We start from the raw sequence: 17,891 nt of genomic DNA, 5'->3' as shown, positions 1-17,891 counted from the left end.
TTGTAGAAACACTCAGTGGAAGAATGAGGAAATGATCGCTGCTTAATGCATTGCCACGGGCTCAAAATAAAACACGCTCAACATGTCCAAACAGAAACATTGTTATCAACCACACACACACACAACAAAAAGAAGCTATTACGAAACACCGACTACGACCTCTGCAGAATGTGTTTATGGCAAAAATGTGAGTGAAGCATGAAGGTTGCTCTTCAGCTAAACACGGGCTGACTTTCGGTTGCAGAGACTTAGGGTGATCGCTGCCAAATGCGACATAATATTTTAACACCCTGCCCCCAAAGAGGCAACATTGATTGTTGGGCATTCGCATTGAAAAGCTTCTTGTTGCATGTTCTGTACTCGGGCAAACGTTTGCTCTGCAAATATTATTTCCCATGTGTTATCGGTTGGGGGGAGGGGGCTCTAAGGGCAAGGACAAATAGCAAAGAGGAATAAACACACAAGCCGTCGTCAGAGAAACACCATTCGCCATACGGTTCACTTGCCACACATGCAGTAAACACACACCATACCACAGATTATATGCTGCAGACACTACACAACACAGACTGCACAGACCAGGCGCCTATCCATTGATCAAATCTGGGAGTTGCCCAGCCGCATCAAACCAGGATAACTTCAGATCTGACTCTGGTTTGTGAATTTCAGACAGATTAGTCTTTGTGCCAGAGAAGACTTCCATTTAGATACGTATCGAAAAGGAATGGGCACACGTGAACATGCACATTGGTAGAAATACAGAGAAAAAATAAAAACGGAAAGATTCGCATTGATAGACACAATTGACACGTTTTATAATCATGCACGTTTTATAATCGAAATTCAAACACATCTAAATGACATGACAGAGGTCTGCATAAAAATCATGCAAGGCATCCACCAGAGAGTAAGACACCATGCACTACACTCAAGTCATATGCTACAGAGAGACACACGCCAAGATGCTTAAGTATGCTTAAATGTAAAATATAACGCATACACACAAGTAGATACAGCTATGACAACCGACATAATGTGCACACAAACACCATCCACAGGTCGTATAAATAATTCCCAGACATAACATACAATAATTTTCTGGACATATACACAAACACAGACACGCACAGGAACATCCACAGATGTAAACAAAATCGCCATATATGGGCACACTATAAAATCTGGCGCACAAGAAAAAAAAAGACATGGAAAGCTTTATTTTAAGGAGTGCTGCAAATCGCCTCTAACATCATTAATGCCACCCTCGGGCGACCGTCTATGTGGAGTTTGCACATTCTCCCCGTGTCTGCTTGGGTTTCCTCCGGTTTCCTCCCACAGTCCAAAAATATGCAGGTTAGGTGGATTAGCCATGAGAAATGCACGATTCCAGGGATGGGGTGGATGGGATGCTCTTCGGAGGGGAGATGGGCCGAATGGCCTGCTTCCACACTGTAGGCATTTTATAATCTTTTCACTGCAAAATATCCATCTTGCTTGGCCTGAGGTAATAGAACAAGAGTCCGCGTATCTTAAACTTTTTTTAAAAATTCAATGTCACTGTTCTTCAAAGATACCGCTGTTCCCTTGTAATTGCTGAACAATTAAAATACATTGGCAGAGCAAAAATTCTTACATGTTTAATTTAGGGACAACACAAACACCACAGAGGGAAACCATTCTATAAAGATTAGAGTGAATGCTTCCAGCTGTCGTGCTTTTAAAACACTCCGGATAAAGATGTTTTGAAAAACGTGCCGCATACAAGGAAAAGTGATGTCCTTTCTGATTTTAAAGTTCAATGTTTGATAGTATAATGTTTAGTAAAGTGGTGGGCTATCGTTTTGGTTGGGGTGCTGCAAAGACTATTAGTCTAAATATTGTCTTCAATCTGTATTTTCTGGGTGAACAAGAAAGTAATTTCTGGTTAAGGACAGATCGCTATAACTGTAAATAGGCATGATATAAATTATCTGGATGGTGGTTACATTTTACTGCATATCTAAATCCCATGACCTAAGCGTTCTGGATGAGGGCTGAAGAAAATCTAAATGTGTGCCTTCCGTCGTATAATGTTCTGGATGAAGCAGAAAGTCAATGTAACTATTTGTTTTATGCTCAGTGGGCCCAACGTTTCTTGGATCTGGTTCAGCTGGGTGCTTGATTAAGGTACTGCTACCTGATCAGGGCTTTAACGAGACAAGGGTGAAAGTGTCTGATTTTTGCAGGCGCTGCTAGCTAAACGCTCAACTGCTGAGAGTTGAATGCTCTAGTGCTGACTCTGTTGGAAGCTCCTTTGACACACAGGGACTGACTTGACTCTTGCGCTGGAAGCTCAGCTCCTCTCTCTCACACACACACATACACAGAGATGGGAAAACGCGCAGCCAATGATTGAGCTCAGTTTCATAAAAGCTGCGCTCTGAGTGGCTGCAGGGCGAATGTCTGTGAAACAAAGGAGAGAGCCGGGTCTGGTGCACAGACACTAATGTTCAGCCAGCAAAACACACAGACACTGCGAGGACAAGCCAATCCACCCAGAAAAGCACAGGCAATGTGAGGACAAACCAATCCACACAGACACTGCAAGGACAAGCTAATCCACTCAAAAAAAAACACAGACACTGCGAGGACAAGCCAATCCACCCAGCGAGCACACATCGCCATACAGCCACAGTGGTATAGAACAGGCAGTCACATTAGCACAGCACTTGATGTAAAACAAACAAATGCATTTTCATATCACACGAAGACCAGGGCAAAACCGAACCAATACCGATCGTAAGTACATTGTGCAATAACCTGAGTGTGAAGTTTTACCAATTCCACCAGACAACCGTCTCTTTTGGCAAGACAAGTAAGCGCTTTTCAAAGTTCTTTTTTTGTAAAAAATAAAACTTTACTCCCTGTCCCCAATTTTGAACAAACTCGAGGAGATTACTGAATACGATAAGAGTTTTGATTCATCTTGTTGATTTGAAAATTGTGTCCGGGTGCTGTTTCCTTTTTTTTGGGTTTACTTCCACGGTTTTTAAAAGAGGAAACAAATTTGGCTGTTAGTCCCTCGTGACACCTACCGTGCTAACTTGAGCTTGTAAATAGCTGCAAGTTTTTTTTTGCTGAAGTTGACTTTAATAAGCATTTACAACTGTCGATCACGAACGCTTCCCCTCCCCTTTTTTATTGCTGATATGAGAAGAACGTGCAGCGTGTTCTGAAGATTTGTGTTTAATCTCACCCAGGCGATAAGAGCTCCCTAAGAGATTTGACCCCCCTCCTTCCCTCGATCAAAATTACAGATTTGAAGTTTTCCCCGATTTTGTTTCTCTCTAAGGCGAGATCAGTTTTCTGATACGCTTGTCACCGATTTTTGTTCTCACGTCAAGCTACAGGGAATCTTGGATTCACGTGATTGAAGCTCGAACAGTAACAAAATAGCTGCTTTTAGATGGTTGGTTGTTGAAACCTCCCCCTTTAAATCCATCAACAATTCATTACAGCTTTTAGCTCTAAACGCCAGCTAATTAAACTGTGTAGCTCCTAATCCGAGTACAAGATGACAAAAAAAATGGTAAGCAGACAATCGTCAACGTTTGCAACAAACCGGTGCTGGTGATATAAGATTTTTTTTCACTCCTTCCTCCTCTCCCCAGCACCCCTCCCACCCCCTTTTCCTTCTCCCCCTGTCCTCGTCTTGTTGTATTTGAAGCTGTCGATTATGAAATTACCACATGATTGACTGGCGTCGTTTCCTCGCTTAATTTGTATGTTTGACACTGTTTTGAGAGACGATGGTGCCACGTCCGGACAAAATGTGTAATCCAGTCCAGGTTTCTGCTGGTTTTTTTTACCCTTCCCTAATTTATCCCAGGGTTAGCACATTCTGTCTTCTTTCAACCGGACGCTTGTAGTTTTCCTTTCTTTTCTCTGTGTGCTATAATCATTTACTGATCACGATGTTTCCAAAAGTGTGCGGTTAAGGCGGAATGTGAAGTTTGGAAACTTTATTTTTTTTTTATTTTTGGACCTGTATATCAAATCTTTTTCTTGAAAAAAAGAAATCAATGTATACCCCCATGCATGTGGCTATTGTTGCTCGGGACGCGAGTGTGGACTTTAATTTTTTTTCGTGCTGGGAAAAGGCACGGAATCCGGATTGTGTGCCAGGAGAAAGGAGGAGGAGGGGATCGAAGTGAAACATTGACTTGGCGATGAGGTTTATAATGTTTCTTCCATTCTGATATTAGCACAAGTTGTGCAGCATGGTGATGTATGGGGAAATGTTGCAATTTTTTTTGTGTGTGTGGGGAGGGGGTTTAATGCGGGGAAGAGATGTTTGAATGATTTGAAGGTAAGAGTTGCAGCTACCCATGATGCATGCTTTTCAGACTTTGAATGGTTACACTGATCTTTGTCAAACAACCTCATTTGCGGTCACTGAGGCCACCTTGGTGCAGAGCTCATGGAGCGCGAACGGGCGGTGATCCATTTCCAGCAATGTTTTTAAACGCGTCTCTTTTGCACCATGATAACTTTCTCAGATGTTCGTGTTTGGCAAAAGAAAAAAATCAAGTCTGTGTCTTTTTTTGCCCCCCCCCACCGTATGTTCTTTTATGTGTTTTTTTGTTTGGTTATCCTCTCTCATTTGGGTTGGTGTGAAATTACAAAGGTCAACAATGAAACAGGGCGACTGTAAGGACCTATATATATATATTCTTTTAAAGCCATGTAATCGGATTGTCTTTTAATATTGGGAAATTCAAATCAGACTCACTCGCTGAAAAAAGAGTGAGGAAAGAAAGCAAAATGTTAGTCTCACCCAACAACCGATTCATTAGTTTTATCTTTTTGCAGGAAGTAATTTATTCGTGCGTGTGGATCGTGTGAGTCGAAAATAAGGGAAATATCTATCTCTCTGTCTCTTTCTGTATAAAATAAACACATGAGAGGGTTGAAACACGTGGCGGAGAAGCGAATGTCCTCCCACATCCAAAGCAGCGAAGTTCATCCAGTTTTTATCCAAGCGATCCCATCTTCAGGATGTCAGTGAACAGTTCCATTGCTACGAGTAAAGGTGTTGATTCAAACGCGGTTGATACTTACGACAGTGGCGATGACTGGGAGATCGGAGTGGGGAATCTGATCATCGATCTAGACGCGGATCTGGAGAAAGACAGGCAGAAATTGGAGATGAATAACTCGAGTTCGAGCAGCGGCGGCATTGCAGCCCCGGGCAGTGGCAGCAGCAGCAGCAGCAGCAAGGACTGCGGGGCCAGTGTCACAGCAGCTTCAGCCCTTTCTGAGAGCCTCAAATTCACCTCCTCTTCGGTCCAGCCTCCCCCTGGCAATCCCCACAAGGAGACTGGCAAATCCAAAGTGAAAAGAAGCAAAACTTCCAAGGATGCTAATAAATCTCTCTCCTCCGCCGCACTGTATGGGATTCCTGAAATTAGCAGTGCTGGCAAGAGGCAGGAAGTTCAAGGGCGCCCTGGAGAGGTTTCTGGCATGAATTCAGCCCTGGGTCAAACAGTGAGCAGCAGCAGCAGCAGCAACAGCGGCAGCGGTAGCGCTGGTTGCAACAATAATAACAATAACATTAATAATAACACTGCCCTTGGCAATTGCACTAAAAACAAAGAGGAGAAAGCGGGCAAGGGCACGGGCAGGGGAGGCTCGAAGCGGGATAAGGAGGCTGCCAGGTCTCGCAAGGATGGCAATAAGCAGGAGGTGGGGGTGCACCCTGGACAGCACCCGATGTCAGCGCCCGTGACACCCGCTGCCCATCTCTTTAATTTCGGTGCCAAAAGCGGCAGCAGCTCCTTACAGTGCTGCGGGGAGCCCACAGCCCGTATCCCGGACATTAAAACCACTCTGGAGTCAGGAATACTGAGCAACCCTGTCGTTCTGAAAAAGGATGATGAAGAGCATGACGAGGAGAGTGTCCGACCCATCAAGAAGTTGAAAACTGATAAGGTAATTTGCACTTTTTAAAAAAAAGTTATTGATGATTTCTTTGTTTTTTTTAAAATGATTGCTTTGTTCCATGTGATATGATTGCTGCACTAAACTGAGAATCTCCCATGGCTGACTTAAATATCAGGACAATATTTTTGATGTTTCAATTCGACCCATCCGCCAATTTTAGTGTGGTTGGAGGTATAAAATACTTTGCGGTTGCATTCCTTAACAAGTGTCCCAAACACATCAAATTATAATGCATTTTTGCAATAACAATTATGGTGCAGCTTTTTTTGGTAAGCATGAATAAGTGAGAACGTCAACATTTTCGCTTTTTTTAAGTAACAGGCTGGTGTTATGGTTATACATATACATAAACAACGGAATCACAGCCGCAGCTGGAGAGAAATGAGGTTATTGTAATCACTACTATTTGCCTGAAGGATGGGGGAGGTGCTTTGTAATCAAATACAACAGTAAACGTCTTCATAAAAGCTGAACTAACCTTGCCTTCTTGGGATGCAGAGATGGTCGATATGATGCCTGACATTTTGCTAACATGGGTTTTGTAGATGTAGTGTGAAAAGGAAGTTTGGCCTTTGCTTCCATTGTTAGTATGCAACCTGGCTTTTGATATGTTGGTGATTATCCAAATACTATGGAGTTTCTCAGTAGGCTCTGATCCATTGTTTGCTGGATAATTATTGGGGTTGGGAGGGTGTGGTGGTGATGGGAAGTGTCATTGGAATTGTGCTATTTTAAGTGAAAAGACACTTAGTGAAGGTAACAGTTTTACAAACTATGCCCTCACTATTCCTGAATAAGTTCTGCAAGTTTCTTATTTTTAATAGGCATGTTTAGATCAAGGCTCTAAAACTGCTTTGCATTGTTATGAACAATGAAGCTTTTGTGATGCATGAGTTTAAGTGAAGAAAACATAAGAAGATGAGTGCTTTCAGAATAATTACTTCCTTTTAATATAATTTGTCGGGTACCTTGTAGTCCACTTTTCAGCCTTTTCCTTGCCATTAGACTCAATAAATAGATTCCCTGTAATGGGAATTGGTCAGTTGTGTCAGAGAGAATTTTGTTCCTGTGTATAATAAAGTGAATTCCTAGCTTGTAGAGGTGGTGACCTTTGCAATTCTGCTGATACTACTGTTGGAAACTTTAGACAGAAGCAAGATTGGTTGGCTTGAAAAACGGTATTTTATTTGATTAATTTTATTACTGGTGGAACAGTTTCAAGGAGACATTTGAGATGTTAATAAAGATTTAAAAGTAAGGTGCAGAGGCTAATGTTCCATAGTCTATTAGTCATGAGAAGGATATCTAAACAGATTCAGAATGAAGGAGAGATTGGCAAACTGTTTGACATGCATGACAACTCCCCAATCAAATCGTTTTATTTTGGTCTCCAGCAGACTGCAAATTGGGAGCCGTTTTAATCTGTTTTAAATATCAAGATAACTTGCTCTAATCTGTTCTTCACAATGACTGTGGTTAAAGTTTCAAGACCATTTGATTGAATTCGCTGGCTGTGTAGAATGCAGAAAGCATTGCTCCCTGCACCCCCAAGCGTTTTTAATCTTTCAGCCAAATGTTCAGATTCAACAGTTTTGTTTAGCAGGCAATCTGTACATTTTCAAATCCTAGAGGCAGGTGTCATGGCAACAGAGATTAGAGTGGTGTGCTTTCACTCCTCTTATTTCTCCCTTATTTATACCTCAAATAGTCTCCTGGGGAAAATGTTTTAGTGTGTCTATTCCTCAAAACAATCAAATCAGTGTTCAAAACCAGTGCCTGCTGATATTCAGTCAGTGGGTCATACACAAAAATGTCCAGTATCGAACTGCCACTTGCTTGTCTTGATTCTTCCCAGATATAATTGACAAGCACATTCTATTCATTCTAGCACAGCCTGTTTTCCTTTTGACTGCTCCAGAGATCATTCAAATTTAAATCTGCAGCATACACAATATATGACTCGAAGGAAATGAAATGGTACTGATACATAACCTGTGCTTTTAAAGTATACATTTGTGTCTTGTACTTGTTATTTATTTGAAAGGTGAAGGCACGTTTTGTTAAACCGTATTGTAACAAGCTGTGAAATATTTATACGTTTATACGTTCGTCTGGTTTAAATGAGGTTGAAGAGAAATGTGTCCAACTAAACTTGTGTGAGTAGCAGGTTGCTAAATGTATAAGCTAAATTCTTATGAGTTATAGTCATTGGTTAATCTCTGCAATGTGTTTGCAGGTTTATTCTTGGTCTGTTTATTCTATTCGTTTGCTGCAGTTAGTCATGTAAAACATGATAAATTGGAACCTATTAAAACTAATTATTTTTGTGACTCTGTTTCTGCATGCCTTTTATGCATAAAACCACAAGTATGTTGTAAAACCTGCCACTCCCTCCAAGTATTGCTCAAGTAAAAAGCAGCCTATAATTTGAGTTGTTTGAGCTATTTCTATGTAGCCCATTTTTGTGGTTTAGCTGTTGCTAACATGTCTGATTTAAGTAGACTTGGCAGGACCAGTAACCACTCCTAGTAGTTGGCAAAATCCTTCTAATATAGGATTAGCTAATAAAGGCTTGCCAATACCCAGTCCTTCACCAGAAGTAAATAAAAGTTTGCACTTTCATTTATCCAGTCAATGAAATAGAATTATGTATTTTATTTGCTTGAGGTAGGACATTAAAGATGTGAACAATCACTCGCTAGATTAATTAATTTAATTGTTAAAGTATGTTACTGGAATATAGAGCACAACTGAAAAACCAAACCAGTTTTAAACACCACATTGTAGTTTTCTAACTGGGACTGACAGTTGACTGTAAAAAACATGCTGCGAGTGCAGGCTTGAGAGTTCTCATAAGGCTTGTTAATATCTCAGGGTGGAATTTGTCACCCTTTGAAAGTGATGCAATGATACATTTCACAGCTGAGAATTGCATTCACAAATGACTTGACATACATTAATGCTAGCAACTATTTTTTAGCTGCATTAGACCAATAAATGGAAAGGAATAGTATTGAGAGCAAGTTACAGCCAGAAGCATATTTTCTACTGTGCCTTTTGTGCTAGACTTTGTTCCTGCTGATTAATTGATTGAAACATACATTTACCTTCCTGTTCTTTGTATACTGCTGTTACTTGTCTGTTACAGTCTGTAGCAAAGGACTGTAAGTGGTAAGCAGTCGTTAATGAAGAAAACAAAGGACAGATTTGTTGAATGTGAGCGGTTTAAAAGCTGACTCGAAACTCTGCAAGAAGAGATTTGGCTGGTGAATGGTACCACAACTAGCACGAGTACTTGTAGAACAAAAAACTCTTCAGTCTACTTAATGCTTTGTAACTTTGAATAGTGTGACCAGAGCTTTTCGGAAGGGGTGAATGAGCTGGTGGCCTTTGACTGCTGAGAATCTTCTAGACGAACTTGTGACCTCCCAAGATCTGTGAGACCAAAGTTGCTATAGATTTTTTTTTGCTAATAAGCTGTTTTTAAAATTTTATTTGCAAGGTGGTATGCTTTCAAAAATCATACCGTTACACATAATTTTAAAAGGAGACCATCAAAACGTATTGTAAAGTGCAATTTTATGAATTTAATATTTATGCCATAATAGTTATTTTGATATGTTACGGCAGGGAGTATCGTACATAGGTGGGCTGTGAAATGCCTAAGGATCTCCTGAGATCATAAGAGGCTCTATACAAATGCACACCTTTTCATTAACCAAAATTGAAGCTCCCAAGTTTTAGTTACAGGTTTCTGAGGACTGTTAGGGGAAAGTAAGTCACCCAGGTCTTCTGGGAGAAGAAATATTTGTGTATTCTTTAAATGCTATGGACCTTTTGTGGTATAAGGACACAGCTATTCATGTGCGATTGGTGGTACCTGAGCAATGTGGGCTATGGTGAGATGATCGCAGAATCGGGCGAGGTGTTCAGCAAGATCCACCTGGACATCGAGGTCATCTTAGCTCATCTTATATGCTTTTTTCAAGTGGTGTGGTGAGACCTTGTTAGGCCGGGTTGAGTTCTCAATTGATGTTTGTTATTGCTTGTTCAACCCTTTGCTATCAGTCCAACCTGCCATGGGTTGTGATCTTAACTAATCATACAGGGGAAGGAAGTGGCCTAATGGTATTGTTACTGGGTGATTAATCCATTGACCCAGCTAGTGTTCTCCGGACCTAGGTTCAAATCCTGCCATGGTAAATGCTGGAATTTTCAATGAAAGTTGAAGTCAATAATATCTGGAGTCTCATAATGATCGTGATCCATTGCCAAAATAACTGCAGATGCTATAAATCAGAAACAAAAGCAGAAGTTGCTGGGAATGCTCAGCAGTTCGAGCAGCATCTGTGAAGAGAAATCAGGGTTAATGCTTTGCTTCTGAGAAATCCCAAAGGTTAACTCTGATTTCTCTTCGCAGATGATGCCAGACCTGCTGCGCTTTTCCAGCAATTTCTGCTTTTATTCATTAATCCACTGCTGATTGTTGGGAAAAGCCCACCTGGTTCACTAATGTCTTTTAGGGAAGGAAATTGCTGCTCTTACCTGGTTCTGGTTGACATGTGGCTCCAGACTCACAGCAGTGTGACTGACTTTTAACTGCCCTCCAAGAAAATTAGGGTTGGGCAGCAAATTCTGGCCTGGCCAGTGACCTCCACATCCTGTGAATGAATGAAAAAAAACCTCACCGCCATTGAGTCGGAAAATCTTGACGTGGAAACCAGGGCAGGTTCTTGGTGGGTTCAACTTGCTGCTTGTTCCAAAGGCCATCCTTGTTGGACATGATGCCAACATCTCGATCATTGCCCAGGGGTACCATCCACACATACACAGTGACGTCCTACATGAGCACCAGCCTCTTTAAACCCTCGTGGCACATCTCTAATCCACCTATAGGACACTTCTCTACTTGAGTGCAACCATTACAGTGATGCTGCAGTAGGGATACTTTGTGCTCAGGGCCACATGCTACCTCATGGACTGGGGCTGACTGCATCTCTGTCTTTTTGCTTGCTGTTATAGTGCTCTCTTACTCTTGAGTCCATCTGGATGTCCACAATATCCCTGCCATGCATTGCATTGCCTTGCTTTCCTGTGCATTGCCACCTCAGTTACACATGCCATGCTCAAATTGTCACCATTGTGCTGTGTTGTTTAGTGCCAGCATGAAGACAGGAAACAAGCCAAAGTGTCAGTAGGCATCAGGTCCAGGCAAGGGTATAGACTTCGCACATGGGGTCCCTGCATAGTAAGTTGAGAGCAGGCTCCCATACTAGTCTAGGCTCTGCTCAGGCAGTCAGAGTCAGAGTCCTTTCCTGATAAGGGGTAATGAGCCAAATGAATAGTGGCATACCACTGGTCTAGAGCTTAAAAATGTGTTGCTGGAAAAGTGCAGCAGGTCAGGCAGCATCAAAGGGACAGGAGAATTGACGTTTTGGGCATAAGCCCTTCTTCAGGAAGAAAGGCTTTTCCAGCAACACATTTTTAAGCTCTGATCTCCAGCATCTGCAGTCCTCACTTTCTCCCACCACTGGTCTAGACCCTATTGAGGACTGTTTTGATTCTGAAACAAGAGAGAGGCAGGTACCATGGAAGATGAAAGTGGGTGTATGGTTGTCTAATGGCTGTCACAGCTATTACTGTTGGTGTTTTCCTGAGTGAGTGAGTGTGCAGCATAAAGAGTGAGTGGTATTGCACATTGAGGTGAGTGAGGGTTAGTAGAGAAATAATTCAATCCATTAGTGAGAGTGTTGGGGCATGAGCCTCAGTTGGAGGTGAATCCAAAGCAGAGATAGTGAGGATGAGGTATTGGAGCAGTTATGGTGGCAGAGTGAAGAAGGACAGTGAACTTGTTCCTATAGTGCTGGACATTCCTTCAGGCATTTAACCTGGATGGTAATCTTGGAGCAGACTGGAATGATCTAGTAGGAGAAAATGAGGACTGTAGATGCTGGAGATCAGAGTTGAGAGTGTGTTGCTGGAAAAGCACAGCCGGTTAGGCAGTATCCAAGGATCAGGAGAATCAACATTTAGGGCATAAGTCCTTCAACATGAAATGATCTGGTGTCATGGCCTCCACTTGTGGTCCTGGGGCAAGAAGAGGCCCCATTTGTGCAGCGCACATCCACTACGAGTTTCAGGACCATGCCTGCAAAAGAGGTGGAGGGCCTAATTTAATTACCCCTGTGTGTCATGTCAGGGGTAAATGTCAGGAACTCCCAGTTGGCAGGGTTTATCCCATGCGCAATGACCTTATAAGTATTGTGTGTCGGTACCAGGGATGCCACTGAATGGAGGGTTGTGGGAACAGCGTACGTTAGATGTGATGGAAATCGGACATGATACTCACATAAATGGCAAGAAAACTCAATCACCCTTACAGCAAGAATCAATCCACCAAACCCAACACGACTAGTGGTTTGCCAAAAAAATTGTAAGCTTCAGCCCTATGACTATGGAGTCTGAAATGTGAATCGACCTTTCGTCCCCTTCAGCCATTCATTTCCATCAAGTCACATACATCATCTTTATTTATTTCACAAACCTTCATTGATCTTTGCCATGGAAATTTTGTTTAATCAAACATTACCGATGCTAAACTCGAAATAGAGCGTAATATCACAGAGCAAATAATGCTGCAAAGGTTGCCATCTGTGGAGAGAACAGCCAAATTAATATTTCAGGTGGGGACTCTTCATCAGAATGCTGACTTTTTTTCCGCCAGTGCTGTCTGACTGACTGGATTGTTTCCTACATCTTCTATTCCTGTTTAAAATTAAATTCTGTTGATTGTTAAAATGTTCAAGCCTGGTGTTTTATGTGGTTATTGAAATCATCTACAATAATCAACATTCATTAGGAGAAATCTGCTGCTGGTTGGTGTGTGAGTACTTCATTGCAATGTCTCCACGCCCCCATCCCCCAAAGAAATTAGTTTTTTGGCTGCAGACTCTGAGCAATGGATAGCAATCACTGTTCTTTGTTCGAGGTCTTTTTATTGAGGCTAATGACTGGTCTTGTGCCGCTCCAAGATAAATGACACTATCTCTGAGTGGGCTGACAGGAAACAGACATGTTAATAGTGAAGCTGCAGGGAGGATCTTCCCCGTTCCTTGCAAAAGAAAAGGCAGGACCTCTAGTTGTGATCATTAGCGCATAATGCATTCCTGCTTTTCCCATGTGGGTCAAGGTAATTAGAAGCATAATGGTGTGTTTTCATATGGATGTCAAATCACAGCAATGACATTCTTAATTTCAATTTATCCTGAATCATTTTAGGAAAGATTTTTTTTTCTCTGTGGTGGTCTACATCTCTTTGAAAAAGAAAATATTTCAGGTCATTTTGTTCTCTACAGCTTGATGTGTTTTTCAAAAAGCAAAAATAATATTGTTAAGATAACACCCACTTTGGCGCAATGACTACTATTTGTATCACACATATATATGGGCTGGAAAGATTTGGACTTTGCAGTTTTTAAAAATAAACATATTCTGATTTTTTTTCAGGGTATCTGATATGTGTAGATCTCATTGTATAAACAATGAGAAATTAGAGTTTTGTGTTTTTCTCATATGTTTTCACTCTCAGTGGAATCTGTTACTTGTCAGTAGCAGAAGATGACCCTGATTGTAGAGTTTTAGTTGAACACAGGATCTAAAATGAAGTAGCATGGAAGTGAGATAGGAAATCCATCTGTGTAATCAAATCTTGCAGCCAGCTAAGCATAAAGCTCGTCCTTGAGCTTAGATAAACCCTGACAAACACAAACTCTCCAATCCTTATTGAAAGCCATAGGCTGAAAGTATCTGTATGTACAGAGATTGACTCCACAAGTAAAATAAAATCTGTCAAGTTTTCAAGTACAACAGTGGTAATCTATTAAAATGTCAAATCCAACTTTCACTATCATTTTAAGTTAACATAATACATGATTTACGGTATAGCATTTTGTCACATGGACAATCTCTGTGTTTCCCAAAAAAGTGATGGAATTGTTTGAGGTTGTTCAAAATGTATACTGTGGTAGGTTGTACATTTTCTTTCTCTTCCTTTCTTCCACACTGCAGCTCCGTATGGAGAATGAAAAAGCAGAATGAAACTCTGTGCATGTGTGCTTTTGACCAGCTGAAAGTCATATATCCTACTTTTTGAAAGGAAACTCAATTTACGCATTGTGAAAAATGTGCCCGAAAAGCTTATTCAGCAGGTTAAATAGCTGCTTGAACCAGGATTTTAATTCAGCAGCTTGGAACATTAACTGGGGCGAGATCTTCAAATTGGATAACCTTTGTTAGTGAAGAACAGAAGATCAGGCCAAGTGATAATTTGCCACTAAAGGGTATTAAAGTAGAAGGACAGCAGTAATAACCAAAGGCTGCTTTGTGTCCATGATGGTTTTTAGTGCAGTGTGTCTGTTGCTTTTTTCCCTTTAATCCAAACTAAATGGTCTTGGCAAGTTGAACAAAGCCTTTGCATTTGAATGAAAGGTTGTAAAACTATTCAGACATTAATGCATGGATTAAATGTGGATTGGCTGACAATAGGGCTGTTTGTATCATTTTTTGGGAGCTAAAAGCAGATTCGTGAGGGGAGGGGTGATGCATTTCTCTGGGGTCACATGTCAGAATTGCTGTTCCATTAGTAGGTTTAGCAGGGGATGTGAATTGTATCTGTTCAAGGTTTTAACTAAATTGTTCAATTTTTCTAACATTGGGCAATGTTTAAATGTTAATTTAGAAAGGAACCTTTATTTTACCACACAAAAGGTTTAATAGAAATAATAAAACATATAAAAATCTGTAGTTTAGATTACTGGAAAACAGATTGTAGAATACACTCTAGATAGATATTTTGCCATTGTTTACTGTTTCATATGAAGTTAAATGAGCTCTGTTGCTGTTTAACTTTTTAAAAGTTGCTTTGTTAAAGACCAGAATGGTTAGTGGTCCCTTGACAAATGGAGAGATTGAGACTATTATACTCTGTGTTTCGAAGTTGAGCTTCACTGCAGTTAGAAATACAGTCAAGAACTCAGCATTTGCGTTTAATTTAGAGAGGATGTTTCATGTAAAAAAATGGATCTAGGTGTTTCCTCTTCAATTTCTCACATTTCCAGTTCATATTTTACACTTTATTAAATAAATGAGAGACAATTAAGCCATTTGATGTGAAACCTTTTTCCAACTGTTTAAACGGATGTTGAACAAGAAGTATGTTTTCAATGAGTAAGAGGCTGAAAAATCCCATTCCTGACTGTACAAGGACATGCTTCCTCAAAGACACTGGGTAAGCATCTTAATAAATTTGTTTTTTTTTGCCCTCTCAAATTTGACCCTAATAGAACCAGATGGCTTTGTACTGGTTTAGCTTTATCAAAGGATGTATTTAATTTTTTTCAACTTTCTCCTGAAGTTTTCGCATGCGGTGCATTTAGCATTGAATATTGTCTAAATGGATTTGCATTGACAGGTGAAGCATTTCATCAAATTTTTATGCAGGCCTCTACTATACCCTAAATAGAAAAGCAGAGGCTAGGGAGAAATAATATGCAGTATTTAAGTCTCCTGTATATTTCTTTGTCATTATTAATTGTTACTGTCCAGACATGACACCCAAACCCGATGGGATATTTTATCTAAATCTACAGCTTTCTAGTAATGTTTCCCAGTACTCAGAAGTCAAGCTTGACTGGAATCTGTTTTCTCATTATTTCAATCTGAGTTTCTAAAAAGTTGACCCTACTCTCCTTGCCCATTCTGCATCCTGCTGTTTGGCTAGTTGTCTGAATTTACATTTGCTGTCGAAATTCTAAACCAGCCTTTCCCATGATGCTGTAGCAGATGCCAGACAGCGGAATATAAAGCAAGCAGCTGTTTCCATTACACCATCGCTATATTATCCTATACAATCTGTTTCCTCTGTAAGAACTCTCCTTGCTGACATTAGCATTCTCTGCAAGCTCTTTCAGTCTTTGTATCTTGGAGAATGCCTGTGTACTTTTAATTCTGGCGGCAACCCTTATTAGATTAATTTTCTTCATACATTCATTGTGAATAAATAAATCTGGTCTCCTTTCCTTACTTGCAACGTTGATTCTTTCTTTGTCTTGCACGCGTTGATTTTGGACAATCTTGCCTTTGTAAGGCAATGTCAAAAGGGCTTCAAAAGACCCATCCCTCTCTTCCATTTTCATCTTCAGCCTTGATCTTTCACTGCCCAATCTCCTGTTGTAAAATAATATATTACTAATGCACAAAGGGAGCTGTTCAACTTCCTGGTGAATAAAGTTACGGCGTACCATTGTTGCAAACGATTAGTTGCAAAGAACGCGAATGTCAGGAGACAATTTCAATGTTAGCACGGAAGTCCTTTACTAAAGAAATGAATTGTTCTGGATAATATTTTGCTCTATTCAGAAGGCCTATATCCAGCTTTGATTTAGGAAGCAACACAGTTGTACAAACTGAATAAGGAAAATGAAGAATCGGAAATAATTGTAGACAAACTAGTGTGAAACAATAGTACAGAGACACCTGATAGACTAGGAAAGGTGGAATGGCTATTACTGCGGTTGCACAAACATTTGTGAAATTAGTGGTTTTGTTTTGAAAATTGAAAATCAGCCAATGAGTGTGCATGCAGCAATTTCTTTGTGGACTTAAGTATTTCTCACTTCTCTCTGTAACAATTCTGTTTCCACCTTAATTCTTGGAAATTAAGCTTTAAAGATCAGGATTCTTAACATTAAATAGAATCTTGTCAAAAGGTAGAAGGGAACTTGGTACGTAGCAAAAATAGTTAACTCTAGAAGGCATACATGCAGATGAACATTGTAATTAGGCAGTTTCAGTTGTAAAATGTTGGTTGCGTTTAAAAGCCAAGGGAGACCTGTATTGATAAATTTAAAGCTAACAGTGTTCCAAAGATGAGATCGTATTCTTAAAATTAGAGGTTAGCTAGTGAAAGATTACTTTGTTTTATCAGGAGGTAAATGGATGGCATATTTCATTTTACTAAAATACCGAAAGCAAAATAAACTGAGTTATTATTATTCTGTAATGGGAGAAGTCATGTGTGATTAGTGTAACATTTTTAATTCCAGTCCCTGGGCACTTAAATTGCCTCTGGCTTTTTAAAGCTGTCAGTTTTTTGCTTCCCACTGCCATCTTCTTTACTGTCATTGGCTTTGCTGTTTACAGCTTCTGCCGAAGACATTCATAAATCATGAGCAGTGCAAACATTCAAGGGTCCAGGGCAGCACAATGTATATTGAACCTCAGGGGTGTTCCCTTGGATCAATAAATGTGGTGTACAAGATTATCACAACACTGAAGTTTATTTTAATTTTTGCTCTTAGTACAATGCTTGCAGCACTGATACAATGATCATATCAATGAATTGGGATGTGCATTAGTTAGGGAGAAAGGTCCTGAGCATGGATTCAAAGCATGGCCCCCAATACTAGGGCAAATGGAGGTGATGGGGACATATGTGGAGAATGTAAATGAACAGAGAATTTAGAGGGAGTTTTGCTGAAGAAGGATATAGAGCTGGCTGGGTTGGGGTGGACGCAATGGTGTGGTTGAAATGCAAAGTTGCTCATCTTTAATTTTTTGCCTTAGATTGATTATAGAACTGCAAGAATAGGGGTTTTTGCATGAATTGGGCTTAGTTATGAGCAGCAACAGTTTGGATTAGTAAAGCATATGGAGGATCAGAGATCAATCAGAATAAGACTCTGATGAAGAGTCATCTACACTTGAAATGTTAGCTTGCTCTCTCTCTCCATATATGCTGCTTGACCTGCTGTGGGTTTTTTTTGTTTCCAGTACCAATCAGAATAATACTGGAATGGTCATGTCTGAAGGTTGCAGGGATACAGAGCTGAACATTAAACAGCCTTACTGGG

General features: G+C 40.4%; 1 protein-coding gene and 1 long non-coding RNA gene across 8 annotated transcripts in view; one reads left to right on the top strand and one right to left on the bottom strand.

The window, feature by feature from the left end:
• Positions 1–807: 807 nt before the first annotated feature.
• Positions 808–3,923, bottom strand: LOC148151926 (uncharacterized). Its single transcript, XR_015760628.1, has 2 exons — positions 3,726–3,923; positions 808–1,499 (listed from the first exon to the last, which is right to left on the bottom strand). It is a non-coding gene; the product is annotated as an uncharacterized LOC148151926 (long non-coding RNA).
• The window catches only part of znf608 (zinc finger protein 608), a 90,467-nt gene continuing 74,630 nt past the window's right edge, over positions 2,055–17,891 (top strand). Inside the window, exons 1-2 of one of the 7 annotated variants that reach the window (XM_043711892.2) lie at positions 2,055–2,778; positions 4,852–5,970. In XM_043711892.2, the coding sequence (XP_043567827.2) occupies positions 5,038–5,970 (933 nt within the window). In that variant the 5' untranslated portion in view covers positions 2,055–2,778; positions 4,852–5,037. Of the gene's footprint in view, positions 2,855–3,035; positions 3,569–3,922; positions 4,214–4,421; positions 4,690–4,851; positions 5,971–17,891 lie in introns of those variants that run through there. The other 6 variants (XM_043711865.2, XM_043711900.2, XM_043711857.2 and 3 more) reach the window with 6 other exon arrangements.

The sequence above is a fragment of the Chiloscyllium plagiosum genome, unplaced genomic scaffold (assembly GCF_037043375.1).
Source record: "Chiloscyllium plagiosum isolate Xiang-an unplaced genomic scaffold, Cpla_swu_hap1 HiC_scaffold_2, whole genome shotgun sequence".
NCBI classification, from domain to species: Eukaryota; Metazoa; Chordata; class Chondrichthyes; order Orectolobiformes; family Hemiscylliidae; genus Chiloscyllium; species Chiloscyllium plagiosum.
The sequence above is the reverse complement of the archived record's forward strand: the minus strand, read 5'-3'. Positions and strand labels throughout refer to the sequence as shown.